Here is an 18,626-nt window from a genome sequence, read left to right on the forward strand (position 1 = left end):
ATGTGAGATCGATAAATATCGACTAGATTTCTCCACCTGATTTATTTTACAAGTAGAAAATAGTTAAACCTCAAAAATATTTTATATTTTCAGCAAGTCAAAACACATCAGCATTTAACACTACACAAACAGAATATTTTGCCTCAATTTTAAGTGAATTTTATCAAATCATTGTGTAACAACAGAAAAATAAATGTAATTGTACATGCTCTTTAATGCAATTTCTTAATTAGTTTTAGAGTTTGAGCTATTACTTTAGAAAATGCTAAAATGTTCAGTGTGGAAAATTGATATTATCTTTAACTAACGTCTGCTAATATATGTTTATTTAGACAAATTTTATCATCTTTTTATCACCTGATACTTTCTTAATTATTGCGTAAGTTGATATTCTATAATTGAAAGTAATGAAAACAAACTCTGGCTAACTTTAGAAGAATTAATTTAACAGAATGATATCAGAAGCCCACAGAATCGCTCTGCTGTGAAGCAGTGAACGTGACTTGGGACCGGCTGGTGTCTGGGAAGATCCCGGGGCTGGAACCTAATAGCTGCCACTGTTGTTTTAGGACAGGACACAGCTTCAGACAAGATCAGAGGCTAAAACTCAGATCAGCCTCTAAAATTCAAAGATATACATATAAGCTTTTTGCTTGAAAGTGCAAATTTCAACAAATTAGCTTTTATGTTGGAGTATCTATCCATCTAAGCCACCCCAAAACCTTACTGATGTGAAAGACTTCTGTATTTTCACAAGATATGTATTGTTCCTTTTGGCAAGTATTTATAGTACCAAGGCATGGAGGGTGCCTGCCATTTCTTGCTCTTCATGATCTATTAGAAGTCCTATCAGTGCAGTGATCCAGCATGATATTCTGCGAGATGGAAGGATAATTAAGGTCCCTGAGAACTGAATTGCAGCCAAGAGCCAGAGTTGACAGATTACTAAATTGGAAAATAAAAGTTCACTACTATCCCTGCTAGGTAACAGCAAATTACTTCTCTCTGTCTCTGTCTCTCTTTCTCTCTCTCTCTTTTTTTAATTAAACAGAATATGGGGTGGGGGCAGTTGAAGGTACATACCAGCAAGGAGGCTCTAGTAGAAACAGCAGCTCAATTTGAGTTACCATCTGATTAACCTTTTATTCTTTAAGTTATACATCTATTTTATCCAGCTCACACAGAGAATTGAAAGGGGATGTTCAAGGAATTATCACTCCTAAAACTTTCCATTCTGAAATTCCCCCAGAGATGCAGTATTACTTTTGATTTGCTATTTTGGTAGGAACGTGTGGGTTAGCTGGCAGCCAATCTGTGGTGGCTTTTGTTTATGTCCAGGGATGCCTGGAGCCGTGCCGCTCTCCTTTGGCCAAGATAGGAATCAAATGTATTAGTGGTATAGAATTTTCTATTTGATGTTTGAAGCACCCCTTAATATACCCTGTACTGCCTTGTCTATCTTGATTATTTAAAGTATATAGATTCAACCCTGGCCAGATAGCTCAGCTGCTTAGAGAGCCACACCTACCAGGACACAAAAGTTGCAGGTTTGATCTCCAGTCATAGCACATACAGAAATAGCTCGATGTCTCTCTCTCTCTCTCTCTCTCAAATCAATAAAATAAATTAAAAATAATATATATTATCTATCATCTATCTTTCTTTTCTTACCTCTCCCTCCCTCTTTCTTTCTTCCTTTCTCTTTCTTTCTTTCTTTCTTTCTTTCTTTCTTTCTTTCTTCCTCTTTCTTTCTTTCTTTCTTTCTTTCTTTCTTCTTCTTTCTTTCTTTCTTTCTTTCTTTCTTTCTTTCTTTCTTTCTTCTTTCCTCTTTCTTTCTTGTAATCTGCTTCTGTTTTACCTGGTTACATAGCCTGGTTTGGCTGTGTGAGCAGTGGTATATAAAAGATCCCTTGGTAAAAATGAAATCCTTATACACCGTTGGTGGGAATGTAAACTGACATAATCATTATGGAATATTAAAAAGCAGAACTATCATATGACTACCATTCTCACTCCTGGGTATAGCCAAAGTGCTCTTTAATGGATGACTGGAAAAGAAAATGTGATATATATATATATATATATATATATATATATATATATATACACACACACACACACACATACACACATATATATATAGCAATATTGTTCACTTGTAAAAAAGAAAGATACACTGTCATTTGCAACAATATGGGTGAAATTGGAGGACATTATGCCAAGTAAGATAAGGCTGACAGAAAAAGACAAATACTGTATGGTATCATGTATATGTGGAATATTAAAAAAAAAACACCACCAAACTGATTTAATAGAAGCAGAGAATAAAGTGGCAGCTATCAGAGCTGAGGGGAGGAAGAAATGGGGAGATGTAGGTCAAAGGTACAAACAGTTGTAAGATGAATAAGTCTAAGGAGCTAATGTACAGCCTGGTGACTAGAGTTAATATAATATTGCATACTTGGAATGTGCTGAGAGTAAGTCCTAAGTGATCTCACCACACACCACACACACACACACGCACACACACACACAGTTAATCATGTGAGATGATTAATGTGTTGATTATCTTAATCTTGGTAATTATCCCACAATGTATATCTATATCAAATTATCACATTGTATTCTTTAAATATAGTATATACAATTATATTTTTCAAGTATTTCTCAACAAAACTGGGAAAATAAAATTAGAAAAAATAAAGTGTATATTGTCTTAGGTCTAAAAATTAATAAAAGATTGTTTGGTAATCTTTTGTTCTAGGAAGGAAGTGTACCCTGTGCCACTGAGAGGACCAAAGTCATTGTCTCTGGGCATTCAGAACCAATCAGAAGTTGTCTCATGCCTTCTTGCCCCTCCTTCCAAGTAGGAAAGGCAGCAAGGATGGAAACAGAATTCACACAAGTCCCGGTGCCATTGTGTTCAGGGGATGCTAAAAACTGAGAGATGAATTCATGAGAATAGCTGAACCTTACTTATGTGGGGAATCTAGTGGATGCCCAGGTATGGGTAGTCACAGTGATCCATTGAATGTATGATGTAAACCTACCTGGTGGAAACAATTTAGTAATTTGCTAAACAGCAAAGTAGATGTTGGAATGAAGACGTGGTTATAGTTATGCTTTTACTCCAAATAGAATCAACTAATAGAATGATTTGTATGAGCAATAGTATGCTGGTTTCCCTGCCTCTTGTGACAGTAGGCAAGGAATAGAAGCCTCATTCGCCTCTTAGCACATCTATATTTTAGAAAAAGCAACAAACCTCTCTCTCTTGTCCTCTGCATATATTAGAGAATGAGCAAGAAAGTGTGCTTCCTTACACTTGCATGTGAGAGATGGGCTGGAATGATGGCTGAGACTAGAAGAGTAACATTAATTAGTGTAAATATAAAATCCTGAGTATCAAGTAAAAAATTTATATATATATAGATATATACATATATACATATACATACACACACATATATCCATATGACGCATGAGATTCTATAAAGAAAACTAGTTTTTAGCTAGCCACAAAACTCAAAATTAGATTGTCTTTCTGAAGACAGAAAGGGAAATATGGTTCTGACTGCAACAGAGGCTGAGCATGAGGAGAATGAATGAGCTATCTAGCTGGATAAAGTGGCATCAGGTCATGGGGGTCACGAATGCAAAGTTGAGTGTTTTCCCATCCTGTGGATAACAGAGAAATGTCACGAAATATTGAGAATACAGTGCCATGAAGGAAATTATTCAGGGCGGCAAATTCCAGGCCCTTGGGTTAGGTGAACTGATTTCGGAAAGCGGTCTTTTAAAAGCAGTCTTGTTTGAAAAACCTGCTAGGTCTAGAGAGGTCCCACTCAGTTCTCAGTAGGCCCCGCCCCCACCAGGCCCCGCCCCCGTGCCCAATGGGTCTGCAAGCTGCCCCAATCCGGAGCCTCATTCAACCTAATCCCACCCCCACCCGCCTCGCCCCGCCCCCTCTGTATCCCTGGAGACTCTCCCGCATCTACTGCCCGAAGCGCAGGCTGTCCCAGGTCTTGGCAACCCCGCGAGAAGTGGGAGCAGCCAAGCAAGGCTGCCAGCACCTGCCACCGGTGGGGCACATAACTTCGGAGGAACGGAAAACCAGAGTTGTTCCCCAGGGCCAGGCCTCAGAGGTTCGTGACGCAGGGACGTGGCTGAGGCAGGACTTGGCACAGCTCCGAGGCGGGGCGGGCTGCTGTCCTTCGGGCAGTGGCTTTCCTGACCCCCGCAGACCTTCCTCGTCAGTCTGTGCACTCGTCCGGTCTCGAGCTGCCTTGGCTGAGGCCCTCGCTCCCCACTGCACCTGACCTTGGGAGGGCAGTAGAAAAATAAACTGACGTAGGAGTACATTCTTAGACTTGTTTACAACAAGGCGGGAGCAGAAAGGGAACTGAGATGCCCTGGTTTGGGTAAAGATAACTTAATCTCTCCTAAATTTAAAAGATCAAATTATCCCTAATGCCACATTTGTGTTAGAATACAGGCTAGGGAGAAAGTAGGTTTACAGTTATGAATACGCAAAACACAGAGTTTATTCTTGTATTGTTACTTATTAATTATTGTATTGTTTTCCATAAAACAACTGTAAACCTATCTTTGCCCCACCCTGTATATCAATACGTATACATATTTCAGGTGTATTGGCATTCATTCATTGAGTTAGTGATTAATTTTTCCCATAGTGTCTATATATATATATATATTTTTTTTTTTTTAAGTTCCTCCAAACACATAGTGATTTTTCGTATTTGTTGTCTGAATAACTCTTACTCCATGATATGTGGCGGGGAAAGAAGTTATTCTACCAACTAATTTTAAACTTTCTTCTCTCTTTTGTTGTTGTTCTTTACCTTCTGATTTTCAGTCTACGATTTGTAAATTTGGAAAGACCTTAAGCAGTAATCTACAAATGCAAGTCAAGTGAATCATGGCCTGTCCTCAAAAACTTTTTCTGATTTATATTTTGATTTAACTATCAATAAATATCAGTTGGTAGAAAATGTATAGGAAATCTATTTTATTTAACAACTTGCTCAATTACATACTATGAAGTGCTAGAAATATTCAAAAATTATGATATGCAGGATAAACATTTAGTGACTCTTTAAACATATTTATGTGAATTTTTAAAAAATTCTTTTTCAGGAGCTTAATTATATATCTTTTGTAGTTTTAACTTTTGTAGTAAAAGAGCTTGTAATGGTAGTCTGAAAAATTCTAATTCTTATAGATGATTTTGTTCATAGTAAAATCATATTTATTTTGAATTCTCTTGATGACAGATAATACATTTGCTTGTTATGGTTTGTTGGCTTTATCATCTCAGCTTTTACGCCAAAGTAACTGAATTCTGGAGACAGTGGTCAGCCTCAGACATAGTCACTCCCAAGTGGACTGCCTACACAACGCTAGGCCTCCCCTTCCTTTGTGTTTGCTGATGAGGGTATCTCCTGGGATAGTGGGCAAGAGGGTTACTCTTTGAAGAATTTTACTTGGGGGCCAGAGATTTAAACTCACACCGTGGGACACATTCAGCCTGACCCAGCACTCTCAACCCTTTCATCCCGTGTTTCTCCATTCTCATTTGTCTTTGCATTTGGGGGCCAAATTTAGAGACTAAATACAACAGATACAAGAACCAACCAGCAGATCAAAGAATCCACCAAATCTCTTCTGAATACCAACAGTGGAATGGCTTCAGGCAGCCTTTTGATCTTTGTCTCAGCGCCCCCCCCCCCCATGGTGCCACATGCGGCACTGCCTGCTTGCTGACACTGGGGGGCTGCCCCCAGGTCCTCCTAACAGACACTTCACCCTCTGCTCCTAGGACTAAGCTTGCTCTGGACCAGCCAGAGAAACACCTCTCATTCTCCTTCTCCCTTACTCACCTGAATCGGAACCATTGCCCTTCCTGCCTTTGCCCTCATCTTGTGTGATTCGTTCTGGTCTGGAGCTCGGAGAACCCTGATGAAGTACCGTTGTTAAAGGACATGTTCCATTTCTGCTTCAGGCCTTGGTTAGTCCCATCCTTTATGAGAGATCACCTAGGAGTTGGGAACACTAGCCAACACTAGGAAAATGATACAATTCATTTTGACAAAGAACAGAAGGCTTTCTTCATTCTACAGGTATAATTTAATCCTGAAATAACAGGCTCCAAAGCATGCTTGCGTTTTTTTTTTTTCTCACTTATTTTTTCTTTGAGTGCTTTGATATGCTAGAGTACAACTGCTTTCTAATTCAGCATGAATAAGGCTGAACTTATTTTTTTTTGAAGATTTTATTTATTGATTTTAGGGAGAGGAGAGAGAGAGAGAGAAAGAAGGGAGAGAAGCAGGAAGCATCAACTTGTAGTAGTTTCTTCTTGTGTGTGTCCTAACCGGGCAAGCCCAGGATTTCAAACCAGCGACCTCAGCATTCCAGACTGCTGCTTTATCCACTGCGCCACCGCAGGCTGGGCAAGACTGAACTTATAAAAGAGATAGTAATTACTTAGATGAGAAAATAATTAGTTACAAGATCCCTTTAAAACATTTGATGCATTTCAAATATTAAATATGCAAATTTTCAGCACACACATTGTCTATTGTGGAATACAAATTACCCTTTATGTAGCCATGTATTATGAAAAAAAAACCCTTTTCCAACAGGCATAGGCAAGGTAGGATGTGGGGTTTAGACGAGAGAGGGAGCCTGCTTAACTTCCAGCCGAACTCTTACCTTAAACTTTCCAGCATAGATTGCTTGAGGGATATTTTTCCCAATATGCAGTTAATAACTTTTTTCCACTTTATCATTCAGCTCTGATCACCCCCCATTCAGAGTTTGTGCCTTGAGGCTTGCCAGCAGGGCTTGCAATACTTACATTAAACTAAATTTAAGAGTAAAGGCGCTCCTGCTGCTAATGTTCTCAGATCAGAGGAGAGCAAAATGAAGGAACTGGCAGCTGAAACTTTAATGGTAGAAAACCTTGACTCAAGTTTGGAGGAGGATAAAAAATCACAGTTGATCTGTGTGACAAAGAAGACATGTTCCTCCCTGTGTATAACATTTGCATTTGATTTCATCCAATGTTCCTATTTCTTAGCAAAAATAACCGAACCCAAGTAAACATCAAAAAGGATCAATTTATATCACACACTGGTAGCCCAATTTGGGGAGGGGACGCAGATAGACATCATGATGGGATGCACTGGCTGGATCAGAGCTTCTGGGGCCTGGTGCCACTGTTTATAAGTAGCCTTGTCTTCCTAGTATCTGGGGAAAAGACAAGTGCTATTTCCTCATTTTAAAGCAACAGTTATGCAGTGGTCACTGCTGCCCCAAAGCCCTTGGTAATGAAACGAGGCTCTCAGAACAGTCTTAATTCGTAGAGGATGGAATGCCCCAACTGAAGCAAGAACAATCCTTGTTTTCTTCTTTCCCTTTCAGAATCCACTAGGGACAGACAGATCAGGGTGAAGAAACTGAGACGGTCCAGGATTGCTCTGTAACTTTAGTAGACTCTGAACATAGAGTCTTCACAGTTTCTATGAAATGGGCACATTGGAGGTGGGTCCAGGGAGCCTTGGATGTCCCTTCAAAGCTGTACATGAGGTCTAACCCTATGTTGGTCATAATTTCTTACCACATGTTCTCCCTAACGTTGCCATTTAGTAAGTTCTGGTTATCCAAGTAACTCAATTAGTTAATGTAATCTCTAATCAGAAAAATGATTTTTTTTTAATTGTAAAAGAATCAGGTCACTATATTATGAATTTTTGAAGTATAATATAATATGCTTCTAATGTTTGTTCTGGGGAAAAGGACTAACATTTGCTGTTCAAACTGTGTGCTTTAAAACTACAACTATATAAAAATGGCTGTTCATTAATTTTCATGGATCATTTCATGCCCTGATAATCTGGATAATTTAGGATTCTTTTTTTTTTATTAGTATAGTAGTATATCTAAAATAAGACAGTGATCTGCATGAGAATTTTCTTAGTTATGTGAAAAATTATTTTCAGGCCAGGGTAGTAATCCATCTTCAGAACGTAAGACTATGTATTGCTACATTGAATTTCAAAAGATTTTTTCTTGTCTTTTTGCCCCTCCCCCCCCCCCCCCCCCCCCCCCACACACACACACTCCTACTCTTGCTATGGCTTTGTAGCACAGAGCAATATTAAAATACTGTGTCTCGGCCATCCACAGGTGACTCTATCCCAGGTCCTTTTCTAAACACCCATCCTCTGTCACCCAGATTCTGCAGCCAGCCATCAGTTGGCCTCTCTACTGTCTGCCCCTTTCCCCCCACAATCCAAGTTTATTGTTTTTGTTTGTTTGTTTGTTTTTGTATTTTTCCGAAGCTGGAAACGGGGAGGCAATCAGACAGACTCCCGCATGCGCCCGACCGGGATCCACCCGGCATGCCCACCAGGGGGCGATGCTCTGCCCATCTTGGGGCATAGCTCTGCCGCAATTAGAGCCATTCTAGCGCCTGAGGCAGAGGCCACAGAGCCATCCCCAGCGCCCGAGCAAACTTTGCTCCAGTGGAGCCTTGGCTGTGAGAGGGAAAGAAAGAGACAGAGAGGAAGGAGAGGGGGAGGGGTGGAGAAGCAGATGGGTGCTTCTCCTGTGTGCCCTGGCTGGGAATTGAACCCGGGACTCCTGCACACCAGGCCGACGCTCTACCACTGAGCCAACCTGCCAGGGCCATCTTAAAAGGAGGAAGTCAGATCATGTCACTCCTCTGCTCAAAATCTCCCAATGGATTCTCACCTCAGTCAGAGTGAAAGTCAGTTTTCACAGTAACTTTCAAGACCCTGTAACGTCTGAACACAAGTTTGTCTCTTTGCTACTGGTGAACATTTGGGTTCCTTTTAGTTCCTTGTTTTATTTTTAGTTCGACATCCCCTATATATTTTGTTTATTTGTGTATTGCCTGCTTTTCTCTCACATCCACTCCTATAATGTTAAGTTCTTGAGGTCAGAGATCTTTGTCATTTTGTTCACTGCCTAGAACAGTATCTGGCACCAAGTAGTAGCAATATGTTGAATATATTCAAGACCTAGATTGCTGGTGACTTACCGTCAGTCACACAGGTAGTAAATGCTGGTGGTAAATAATTTAAAACCAAAAACAAACCTTCCTGTCGCTTGGTGGGGCTGAGGGTAGAGGGAAAAACTAATGACATAATGCTGGTGGATGGAGGCCCTGGCCTTTGGCTGTCTTTCTATTCAGCAGTAGTACTGCTGGGTCTTTTGCAACTTAAAGCCCTTACAACATGTGACAATTTTTCCATTCAGTGTCCACTGACATATCTCCGCACTTCTTGCTTTTTGGAGTCAAGTTTCAATAACTTGGTTTTATAGACCCTCTATTATTACGCACGTTCCCTCTTCACTGTGACACGCTGCGCTTCCCAAAGATGGCCCTGGAAAGATCTTCCGTCTCATACCCTTTCTTTCAATGAGACTCTGATGCTCTCTCATCAATAGGTGGATCACTAGCTTAGGATATTTGTTCACTAGTTTTGAATCTGGACAGCAGAAATGATACTATGTCACTTCCAAGGCCAGGCCCTTAAAAGGGATACAGCTTCCACCGGGCTTTTCTTTGGGATACTTGCCTTTGGATCCTTAAACTGCCAAGTAGGAAGTCTAGGGCTACCATGCTGTGAGGAAGCCCAAGCCCCAGGAGGAGGCCACATGTGTGTATTCTAGCAGAGACCCCAGTTGAGGTCCCAGCTAGTAGTTAGCGTCAACTATCAGATATCTGAGTGAAGTCACTGACAGATGATTCCTGCTTCCCCCCATTAAGTTACCCCCAACCTTCCAAGTCTTCCGACCAGAGGCTCCTGCCATTGTATAGAGAAAAGCCAATCCATTGTGCCCTATCCTAATTTATGACCCACAAAAAGTGTGAAAGATGATAACATGATTGCTGTTTGAGTTCATCTTTTCTAAACCACTGCGTTTTGAAGTGATTTGTTACACTGTCGTCGCAGTGCATCTCTCATGGCAGCTGTCTCCTCGGTGAGAATTATTCTTGGCATCTATCACTTCTAAGGGAAAGCCTTTATTTGTGAATGATAATGTTTTTTGGAAAATGGCAAACTATGAGCAATTTTCAATTATTGATTATAACAGGAAAGCAAAGCATGAACATTCAAAATCTGTAACTGTCCTAACAATCTTTTACTTTTTAATTGCAATCATGTCTCTTAACAAAACTCATACCAGCACTCCTGATTGACTGAATTTTCAATTCATTTATCATATTTTCTCCTTCCTGGTGGAGATGCAGACAAGTAATAAATTGCCCAAAAGGCAGCTAGTAGAAAAAATAATGAGAGAAACAATGTGAGGAATTCACTCACTGAGTATCAGTCCTGAATAACAGAGCGAGAGCTCTGCTCACACAGGCGTTCTCTGCTCAGATGACAGACTGTGGATCTAACAATGTGTTAAAATATTCTTCGAAAGATTTATTCTTTAAAATGTCATTTCTGGGTTGTTTCTTTTTTGTAGTCCGAAATGACGACCCTGCCCCCCCTGCCCATGGCACGCTCAAAGCTCATAGCCTTAGCCCGACAGAAGCTGCCATGCTCCTCCAGAACAATCCCAAGGTACGTGACCCCTGCTTTTCATTTCTTTTTCTACAGATAAGTTTGTTACAGTAAGAAATGTTAGCAGTGAGTCTCAGGAAACAAATGGTTTCAAGGCAAAAGTATATTATTATATTCAGAATATTCAAATTTGGGGTTTCAAAAGTTCAACAGGCTTGCTGAACTTCGTTTAAATATTAAGAATATATTTATTTAGCACACTAGTGCTTATTTGATCATTTTATATCTTACTCCAATTAGATCATGGTTCCCATAAAGCTTTGGAGATACACTTAAAAAACAAACGTATGGAGAGCAGGAAGCAGAAGCTGTAGGCATGAACAGCGTGTGGCCTTGAATCCACAAGGTCCCCAGGGCGGAATTGTGTTCCGGAAGAAAGAGGACGTGGTCTCACTGTCAGGTAGACTGGCAGGCACGGTTCAGCTCCTGAAATGGCCGCGGGGCCGCAGATGCACCATCTTAATGCTTCTGTGGGGCGGCCGAGCTCCTGGAGTTGTGGCCGAGAAACTGCAGGACAGAGCTTGGTGCATTTTGTCATGATTATGAATATTAACCAAGATTGCATTATTTAATAATTGCATATGTAACTCTATTGATGTTTAGTAATGCACGTAATATTTATCAATACAAATAATTTGCAAACTTTGGTTTGATTATTTGCTTTATATAGATACTTTTCAATTCCTGCCAGGGATAATGATCAAAGTATTATGAGACTACTTTGTTCTGAAAAAAGAAAAATCATACCTCATTTTTAGTATTTCTGGGAAATACCAAAGCCCATGGACCAAATAAATACATTTAGCTAGACTACATAAACATTTTTTTAAGTAATAGCACATCAAATTTTTCTTTTCAAAAACTTAATTTTTCAATAGATGCATAATTCCTGGATAAGTATTTTTAATTGAGGTATAACGATATATTACCACTGACATACATATTTTACATTTGAACAATGTGAAATATTAACAAAGTCTGCACAAGATTATTCTTTCTAGCTTTTTTTAATGATTGAGATTACATTGTCTTTCTAATATGAGCAATAACTCAGCCAATCTCAGACCTCTAAAATAAAATGTATTTTAAAGAAAACTTTGTCTTCATGTTGAAGAAAAACACTTCTATAATAAGCATTGATGGCAAAGTTTTGTATCAACATTCTCTATTATTTCTGCATAAAAATATATACTTGTTCTGTTGCATATGCCATGGTTTTTGGATATTAATAAGCTGCTTATTTTCAAAGGTGCCAGGCAGTGTAAAGAATAAACACACTTCACGTGTAATATATTTCTCAGTAGTCTTTTTTTTTTTATAAATTTTTATTAACGTTATCAGTAGTCTTCTTAAAATCACTTTACACCTTGAACTTTTAATAATAATTTGAGTTTTATGTATGATTTAAACACATTCAAACAGCAATTCAAAGCAAATTTATATTAATGTTTAGAATAAATCAAAGTTTACACATTTGTTTCCAAATAGGTATTTGTTCAAGATTATGTGCCAAGCAGGATGAGACTTCTGTAGTGTGAAACCGCATGAGTAAAATGGAAGCTTTATGAGATTTGAGAAAAAAACTCCATTTACTAAAAAATGCAGATTATTTTAATGTGTTTGGTGTTTTATTTGTTTACACACTGGGTTTAGGTTTAATATTCTTCCCTGTCTTTTTCCATTCGAGAAAATTAAAATTTAGAAATTATCAATCAATACTCCCAACTCTACAGCTAGTGCAGAACGTTTATTATGTATGGTAATATGCCCTGAATATTTCTGTTCTCGTGGTGGCATTTATATTTGGTAGCTTTCCTACTTAATAAGGCAGTGCTTTATTATTGCTTTCCATTTCATTCAGGTCTCAATTGATCAAAGAAAAAGATGACATAGATCATTACATGGAGGTGAATTTCAAAGGATTGTCAAAAGAGGAGGTTGCTGCGTAAGTATAACCTCTTAAAGGTACTTTAATATAAAGTTTGTTTCTTTTGTCTTGATTCTTTATTGAAATTTCAATTTTCCTGTGCGGCACACCTTTTCATTGGAACATGGCATTTAAAAATTAAAGCTCATATTAAATAGTGATAAGTCATATCTATTGATCTTACTCATATCAAAGTCTTTAATTTTATGGCTCTCAGAATTCTCATATTTACCAAGATATTATACTATCGCATTTGTAGGGGATTTTGGTTAAGCCTGTGCCATTCATTGCTTCTTGACCCCCATTTTAAGTTGTGTTGCTTCCATGCAGGAGAAAAAACATTTAAGAGAAAGATTTATATATCTTTTTTTTCTTGCTCATTTTTAAAAAATCCCTTACTAATATATCTTTCCCTAACCCTACCAGGAACCCACAAAAAAAGTATTAATGAATGATAGCCTATTGGTTAATTTTAAAATAATTCAAAATTGTCTGGATTTATTTTTCAAATCAACAATGTAAACTTTGCTATTTTACCACTAGTTAGAACCTAATTTGTGGTACGAGAAGAACAGTATAAAAATTCATGTAGGTTAGTGAGAAATAAATAGGAAACTAAAATAATAGCTGAACAGGTATATGTGTCTTACCTATAGATTTGGTGACCTTGATATTGGATCTTCAGATGTAAGCATTGAAAAATGGAAATCTTATACATGCATACACATCCTATGGAGTTCATTAAATGATTAGATTAACATGTTTTATGAAAAAATGCTTTTAAAAGATTCTATTAGTATCATCTCCTACCATAGCATCCCGTTGAAAAAGTATTCCTAATGGTATTTTTTGTATAAGTTTTCACAGTCTGAAATTCTAAGTCTCTTGATATATTTTATTTTATCAGATATTATTTTGTCAATTTGCATATACCACAGGAAAAGGGAATAGTTCATTTGGTCCGTAGACACTTTATTCCATAGAGTGACACAATTTTACAGTAACTGTAATCACCGCCTTCCTTGGGGCTGTATCAGGGCCACCTGCAGTATGGGAGACCTGTGGTTAAATGTGAGTCTGATTGTTCATTTGTTAACTCTCCCTGGTAACCTGTTGGATAACATTAAAGGTCAATAATATCTGATGATACAATTCACTGCTTAAAAGAAAAATACATATAAGTGATACTTGCATTCTGATTTAAATATAAGAACATTGGAAGAGTTGTAACTGGATTAAAAATTAGGACTTGAATTTGGAATTAAACTTATTCTTCATATAATTGAACAAGCTAGAAATCCATATACTTAAAATCTGCTAAGCTTTCAGTCTGTACTAAGGAAAACTTTGATATAAGACAATGCAAAATAGGCTATACTGATGAGTATTCTCTTAATATTTTTTTCACTAAGGAGCTTTTCAAATTGATTTCAAATTCATGTTATATTACAGAAAACAAATAGCCCTGGGTAATCTCAGTCCTTAGTACTGCATTATTCTCACAGCTTCCTGCACTTGAATACTTTTTTAGACCAAAATCTTTTCTCTGAGAAAGTGGATGAAAACTGTAGTAGGAAGATAGCATGTATTTAGCTCAGTAGTATGCTTTTCATTGATACACATTCTAGACTTTACCCTAGACAAACTGATTGAATAGCATTGTAAAGAAGAAAATTGATGAATGTTTTCAGCATCTTCCAGCAATACACAACAGGTACCATGAGGAATTATGCATATTCCTTTAGCCAAGGAATTGCTGAATAAAACTTTTTACTAGCCATTCAACTCTGAAAAGATACGTTGGTCAACAAGCATTTATTAAGTACTACTTTACATCTAATACTAGTTTTTTCACATTGAGAGCAGCAATGATATTTTATTGTAAAATACACAACCCAATCTTTGTCTCTATTTGAGACAGTAAACTCTACGAGCAGGAAACAAATTCAGAATTAGTGAGTGCTGATTATACTGTGAGGTGCAGCCTAGACATCTAGAGGAAATCAGAGAGGACTAAGGCCATAGGATGGAGCTTGCCAAGGCAGACTGACTTTTGAGTTTGGCTCCCTGCCTGGTAGCATTATAAAATGCTCAAACTGGTATATTACAGATCTTCAGTGTACAAGGATGTAATGGGAAGAAATTGATGAATCAAATTTTCAATCAGGCAGAAGCAATATCTAAGACATACCCTCAAATTTCTCTTTATACTGCCTTAATCTTCTCTAAGATGGTAATAGATGTTACCATTATTACTCGTAAAATTGATGTACACTAGCTTTGGTATTGCATAATGTATATGTACTCTTTGTCTCATCCCAAAATAACCTCTCATTGTCTACTTAAAGTGTGATAGCTCACTTTTATGTAAGCTCACGCTCTGTGATTTTCACCCTAGTGCAGTGGGTAGGGTTCCTGTTCCTGTCCAAGGATGATGTCTCTACTTGTGTGCTGGATACTTGTTCTAAGCATCCTTCTTGTTCTAAAACTTTCTCCTATAGTTAAACATGTTTTTCTTCTACCATATTTCCTCATGTGTAAGACGCTCCCAAATATAAGAAGCACCTTAATTTAGGGGCCTGAAATCTGAAAAAAAAATGTATTACTTAATGTTATTGAACTCAAACTTTATTCATCATAAGATTCATATAATTCTTCATCACTTTCAAAACTCCCATCCATTAGTTTGTCCTCATCTGTGTCTGATGACGAATCATTGTCTTCATATAGTGCCTCATCCTCAGTTCCATCTATGGCATTGGAAATACCACTCTTCTTAAATGTAAGTAAAAAAAAAATCTACAACCACTATATAAGACACACTCAGTTTTTAGACTCTAAAATTTTCAAAAAAGAGTGTGTCTTATACATGGGGGAATACGATATATATCATCAATTTCTCCTTTTTCATCGGATCAATCTTATTCACATTTATATCTACGCTGCTATTTCCCTTTACTTCTTATCCACCTCCAGATTCTACCCCATTTTTCTCTACCCTTCCCAGCAGCCAGAAGCACTATCTCAGTATTGTCACATCCTGTTCTTGTCTCAAGTGACTCCTAATAGAACTCCAACCCCAGAGCTCACTAAAATCATTCTGTTTAGGGTAACCAATATCCTCCATTCTTACCACACCTGATGGTCGCGTTTTTGTCCTCATCTTGCTTGATATCTTTACAGCATTTAATGGAGTTCAACATTCTCCATTTGTGGTTTCCAGGATGCCATAGTCTATGGTTTTGCTCCACACTGACTGTGCTGCTTCAGTCCCCTTTGCTGGCTGGCTTCCTCTTTTCAAACTCTTAGTGGTGGGGTGTCCTAAGGCTGGGTCTCAGGGCCTTTTATCTGGCTACACTCTCTACCCAGATCCACTCCTATAACTTCCATTATTAGCAGTAACCTGAAAACTATCAGATTTATAAATCCAGCCCTCACAACTCCAAGGAGCTCCAAATTTTTATATTCAACTGCCTCCTTGACGTATTTATTTGGATTTTCAATAGACATTTCAAGGTTGATGTGGCCCCAAACTGGACTTTTGCTTTATTCCTACTGCCCTTCACTCCCCACCAAATAATTCTCCCACAATCTGTCCCCAATCCAGTAAGTGACATCAAGACAGCTTTGAGTTTCACTTTGCCTTTATTACCCTCCCCTGTCTAATCCATCAGTATGTTTTAGCAGCTGTAACTCCAAAATATGGCCTGTCTTAATCTACTTCTCTTCATTGTATAGCCACCATAATCTCTTGCCCAGGTCACTAAAATAGTCTCCTAATTTCTCTTCTTCTATCCCCTTTAACTCTGCTGAGATTAGGCCTTCTGGGTGATCTTTTGGAAAGAAAAAAATAGATCATGACACTCCCCTGTGTAAAACTCTCGAGCTTCCCATTGTTCTTACAATAATCTCTCCACTCTTCATCATGGCTAAAGCTGTGCACGGTTCGAACTTGGCTGGCCTCCCTGAGCTTAGCTCCCATTCCTCCCACTACTCACTACTCTCATGTGTTGCTGCTGACGCTCCTTGTCTGCCATTCCCTGACTTTGTAATCTAGTAGCCTTTTCTCCACTCATGTGTTCTCCCACTCAAATTAACTGGACCTATTTCTGATAGAACGTGGTCCCCATTTTGCATGGGGAGTTATATGTCAACTGTCTCATCCCTAGAAGAATGGATACTCTCAAGGAACAGGAGTGGGTCTGGCTGTGCATGCTGCTCTATACCCAGGGCCTAAACAGGGCCTGGCACATGGTCAGACCTCAGGAATGCGACGTTAAATAAATGAATGAGTGAAAGAATAAATGGGAGATTAACAATAGCAGGTATCCTGCTATGAATATTCTTTGGTTATAACATTTTCAGTTCAGTGTTACATGTAAGCAGGTTTGACTGTCAAAATAAGAAAGTTTAACTTCTCAAAAGTCTTTTATGTATCCAAGTAGGAGTATAATAATATATAAACGAGTTACTGAGCAGGGCAAGCTAAAGTAGTTTTTCCTGGAAAGGCCATATCCACCTAATGGGGGTTTAGTTTACTTTAAAATGGATAAACTCGTTAAAAAACAAAGGGTTTCTGGGTTTTTTATCATCCACATTTACCCGAGCAGTTTCAGTACACTTTATTACTTTTAAGTGACCTGATTATTGCTACACCTAATAGGTACGTTTTTCAAACATATTGTGTGTATATTTGACACTGATAATTTGACTTTTCTTAGATAATGTTTTCAAATAAGTTCATTAATAGTATTTAACTGATCTTTAACCAAAGGACACTTTATGTTTCTCTACTTCTTAAAAATTCTGTATTATCAGAATGCATTATTGTTTTTTATTTAAAGGACCTACAGTATTACTTATTACCATAATTGCTTTGAGTAGCTAAGTAATAAAAGTGTTATTTATAGATTCAAATAAAAATTTCTGGGGGGCAGTTTTTTCAGCTTTAGCGACGTAATGAGGATCCAAATGAACAAAATCATCAAGGGAGAAGGAATGCTAATCTGCTCAATATTGTTTTCTGCTTCAGATATCAAGTTCTGTTACATGGAAGGATAGAGTTGGTTCAAATTTTTTCAGAATAGCTTTCAGCATCATCAGTTGATGTTCGCTGAGTGTCACTTTGTCACTACAGTGGCAGATAGAACCATCAGTTCCCACATCAAAGAATTTGGGTTGTAAAGAAACAAAGAACCATTTATTTTTATATCTTTTAAACCCTTTTTCTACTGCCTCACTTGGAATTGTATTGTATGTACTCAAAGTAAATTAGCCTTTTGCCAGTCTTAAGTTTCTATCTTGAATTTGTTTCAAAATTGTCTTCCAAAGGTGCTTTTACAGACTATAGATGTACTTGTTATAAGCAATTTTAACACCCGGATTTTCACAATAGCCAGGCACTCAAAGTATATGTAGCAAGGTGAAGATATTTATTCAGGATAAAGGCAGGAAAAGAGAAAAGTATTATACCTGAAAAGGCTAGCATTATACCTGTAATAAAACCTTCTCAGAGATCTGTGACACCCAGAATGCCCCCATCATGGCACTGACAGCATTGTATCGTCATTGCTACTTTACATCCTCTACTAGATTCTCAGCATCAAGCGGGATGGAGCCATGGTGGCTTTGCTCACGTGTGCGTCTTTAGTACTCATACTTGTTTCACAGTGTGATAAGGTACCGAAGAATTGCAAAACTAATATTAATATTTTAGAAGGAAGGGTTAGGTTTCTTGCCCCCTCCTTTCTGTGGAGAATGGAGGGAGAAGAAAGTGGGAACTTCCTGGCTTACAAGGATGTACTATGTTCTGAGATAAGAAACCCCTTTTTACTAGAGGCTTAAAAGGCATTTTATGATTTAGGCCAAGCATTCAGAGAGATTTTGTAAATATGATTTTTATACTTGTGTATGATTTACACCAGCTCAAGGTGGCTGATCGCATTCATGCTTAGGAAGGGCTGTGATATTGTAAATGGAGAGGTTTTTGTACTAGGCTTTGAATGGAAGGAGGAAGGAGACTTGGATCCCCCTCTTCCCACACCTGTGAGGAAGGAGGTAAACAGCCAGGAATG

The 18,626-nt window shown here is 38.1% G+C and overlaps 1 protein-coding gene across 1 annotated transcript in view; it reads left to right on the forward strand.

The window, feature by feature from the left end:
* The first annotated feature begins 4,065 nt into the window (after positions 1 to 4,065).
* TTC29 (tetratricopeptide repeat domain 29) overlaps positions 4,066 to 18,626 on the forward strand; it is a 116,605-nt gene continuing 102,044 nt past the window's right edge. Inside the window, exons 1-3 of the mRNA XM_066253457.1 lie at positions 4,066 to 4,145; positions 10,528 to 10,625; positions 12,487 to 12,570. Of these exons, the coding sequence (XP_066109554.1) occupies positions 10,534 to 10,625; positions 12,487 to 12,570 (176 nt within the window). The 5' untranslated portion in view covers positions 4,066 to 4,145; positions 10,528 to 10,533. The remainder of the gene's footprint in view (positions 4,146 to 10,527; positions 10,626 to 12,486; positions 12,571 to 18,626) is intronic.

Source organism: Saccopteryx bilineata, chromosome 1 (assembly GCF_036850765.1).
Source record: "Saccopteryx bilineata isolate mSacBil1 chromosome 1, mSacBil1_pri_phased_curated, whole genome shotgun sequence".
NCBI classification, from domain to species: domain Eukaryota; kingdom Metazoa; phylum Chordata; class Mammalia; order Chiroptera; family Emballonuridae; genus Saccopteryx; species Saccopteryx bilineata.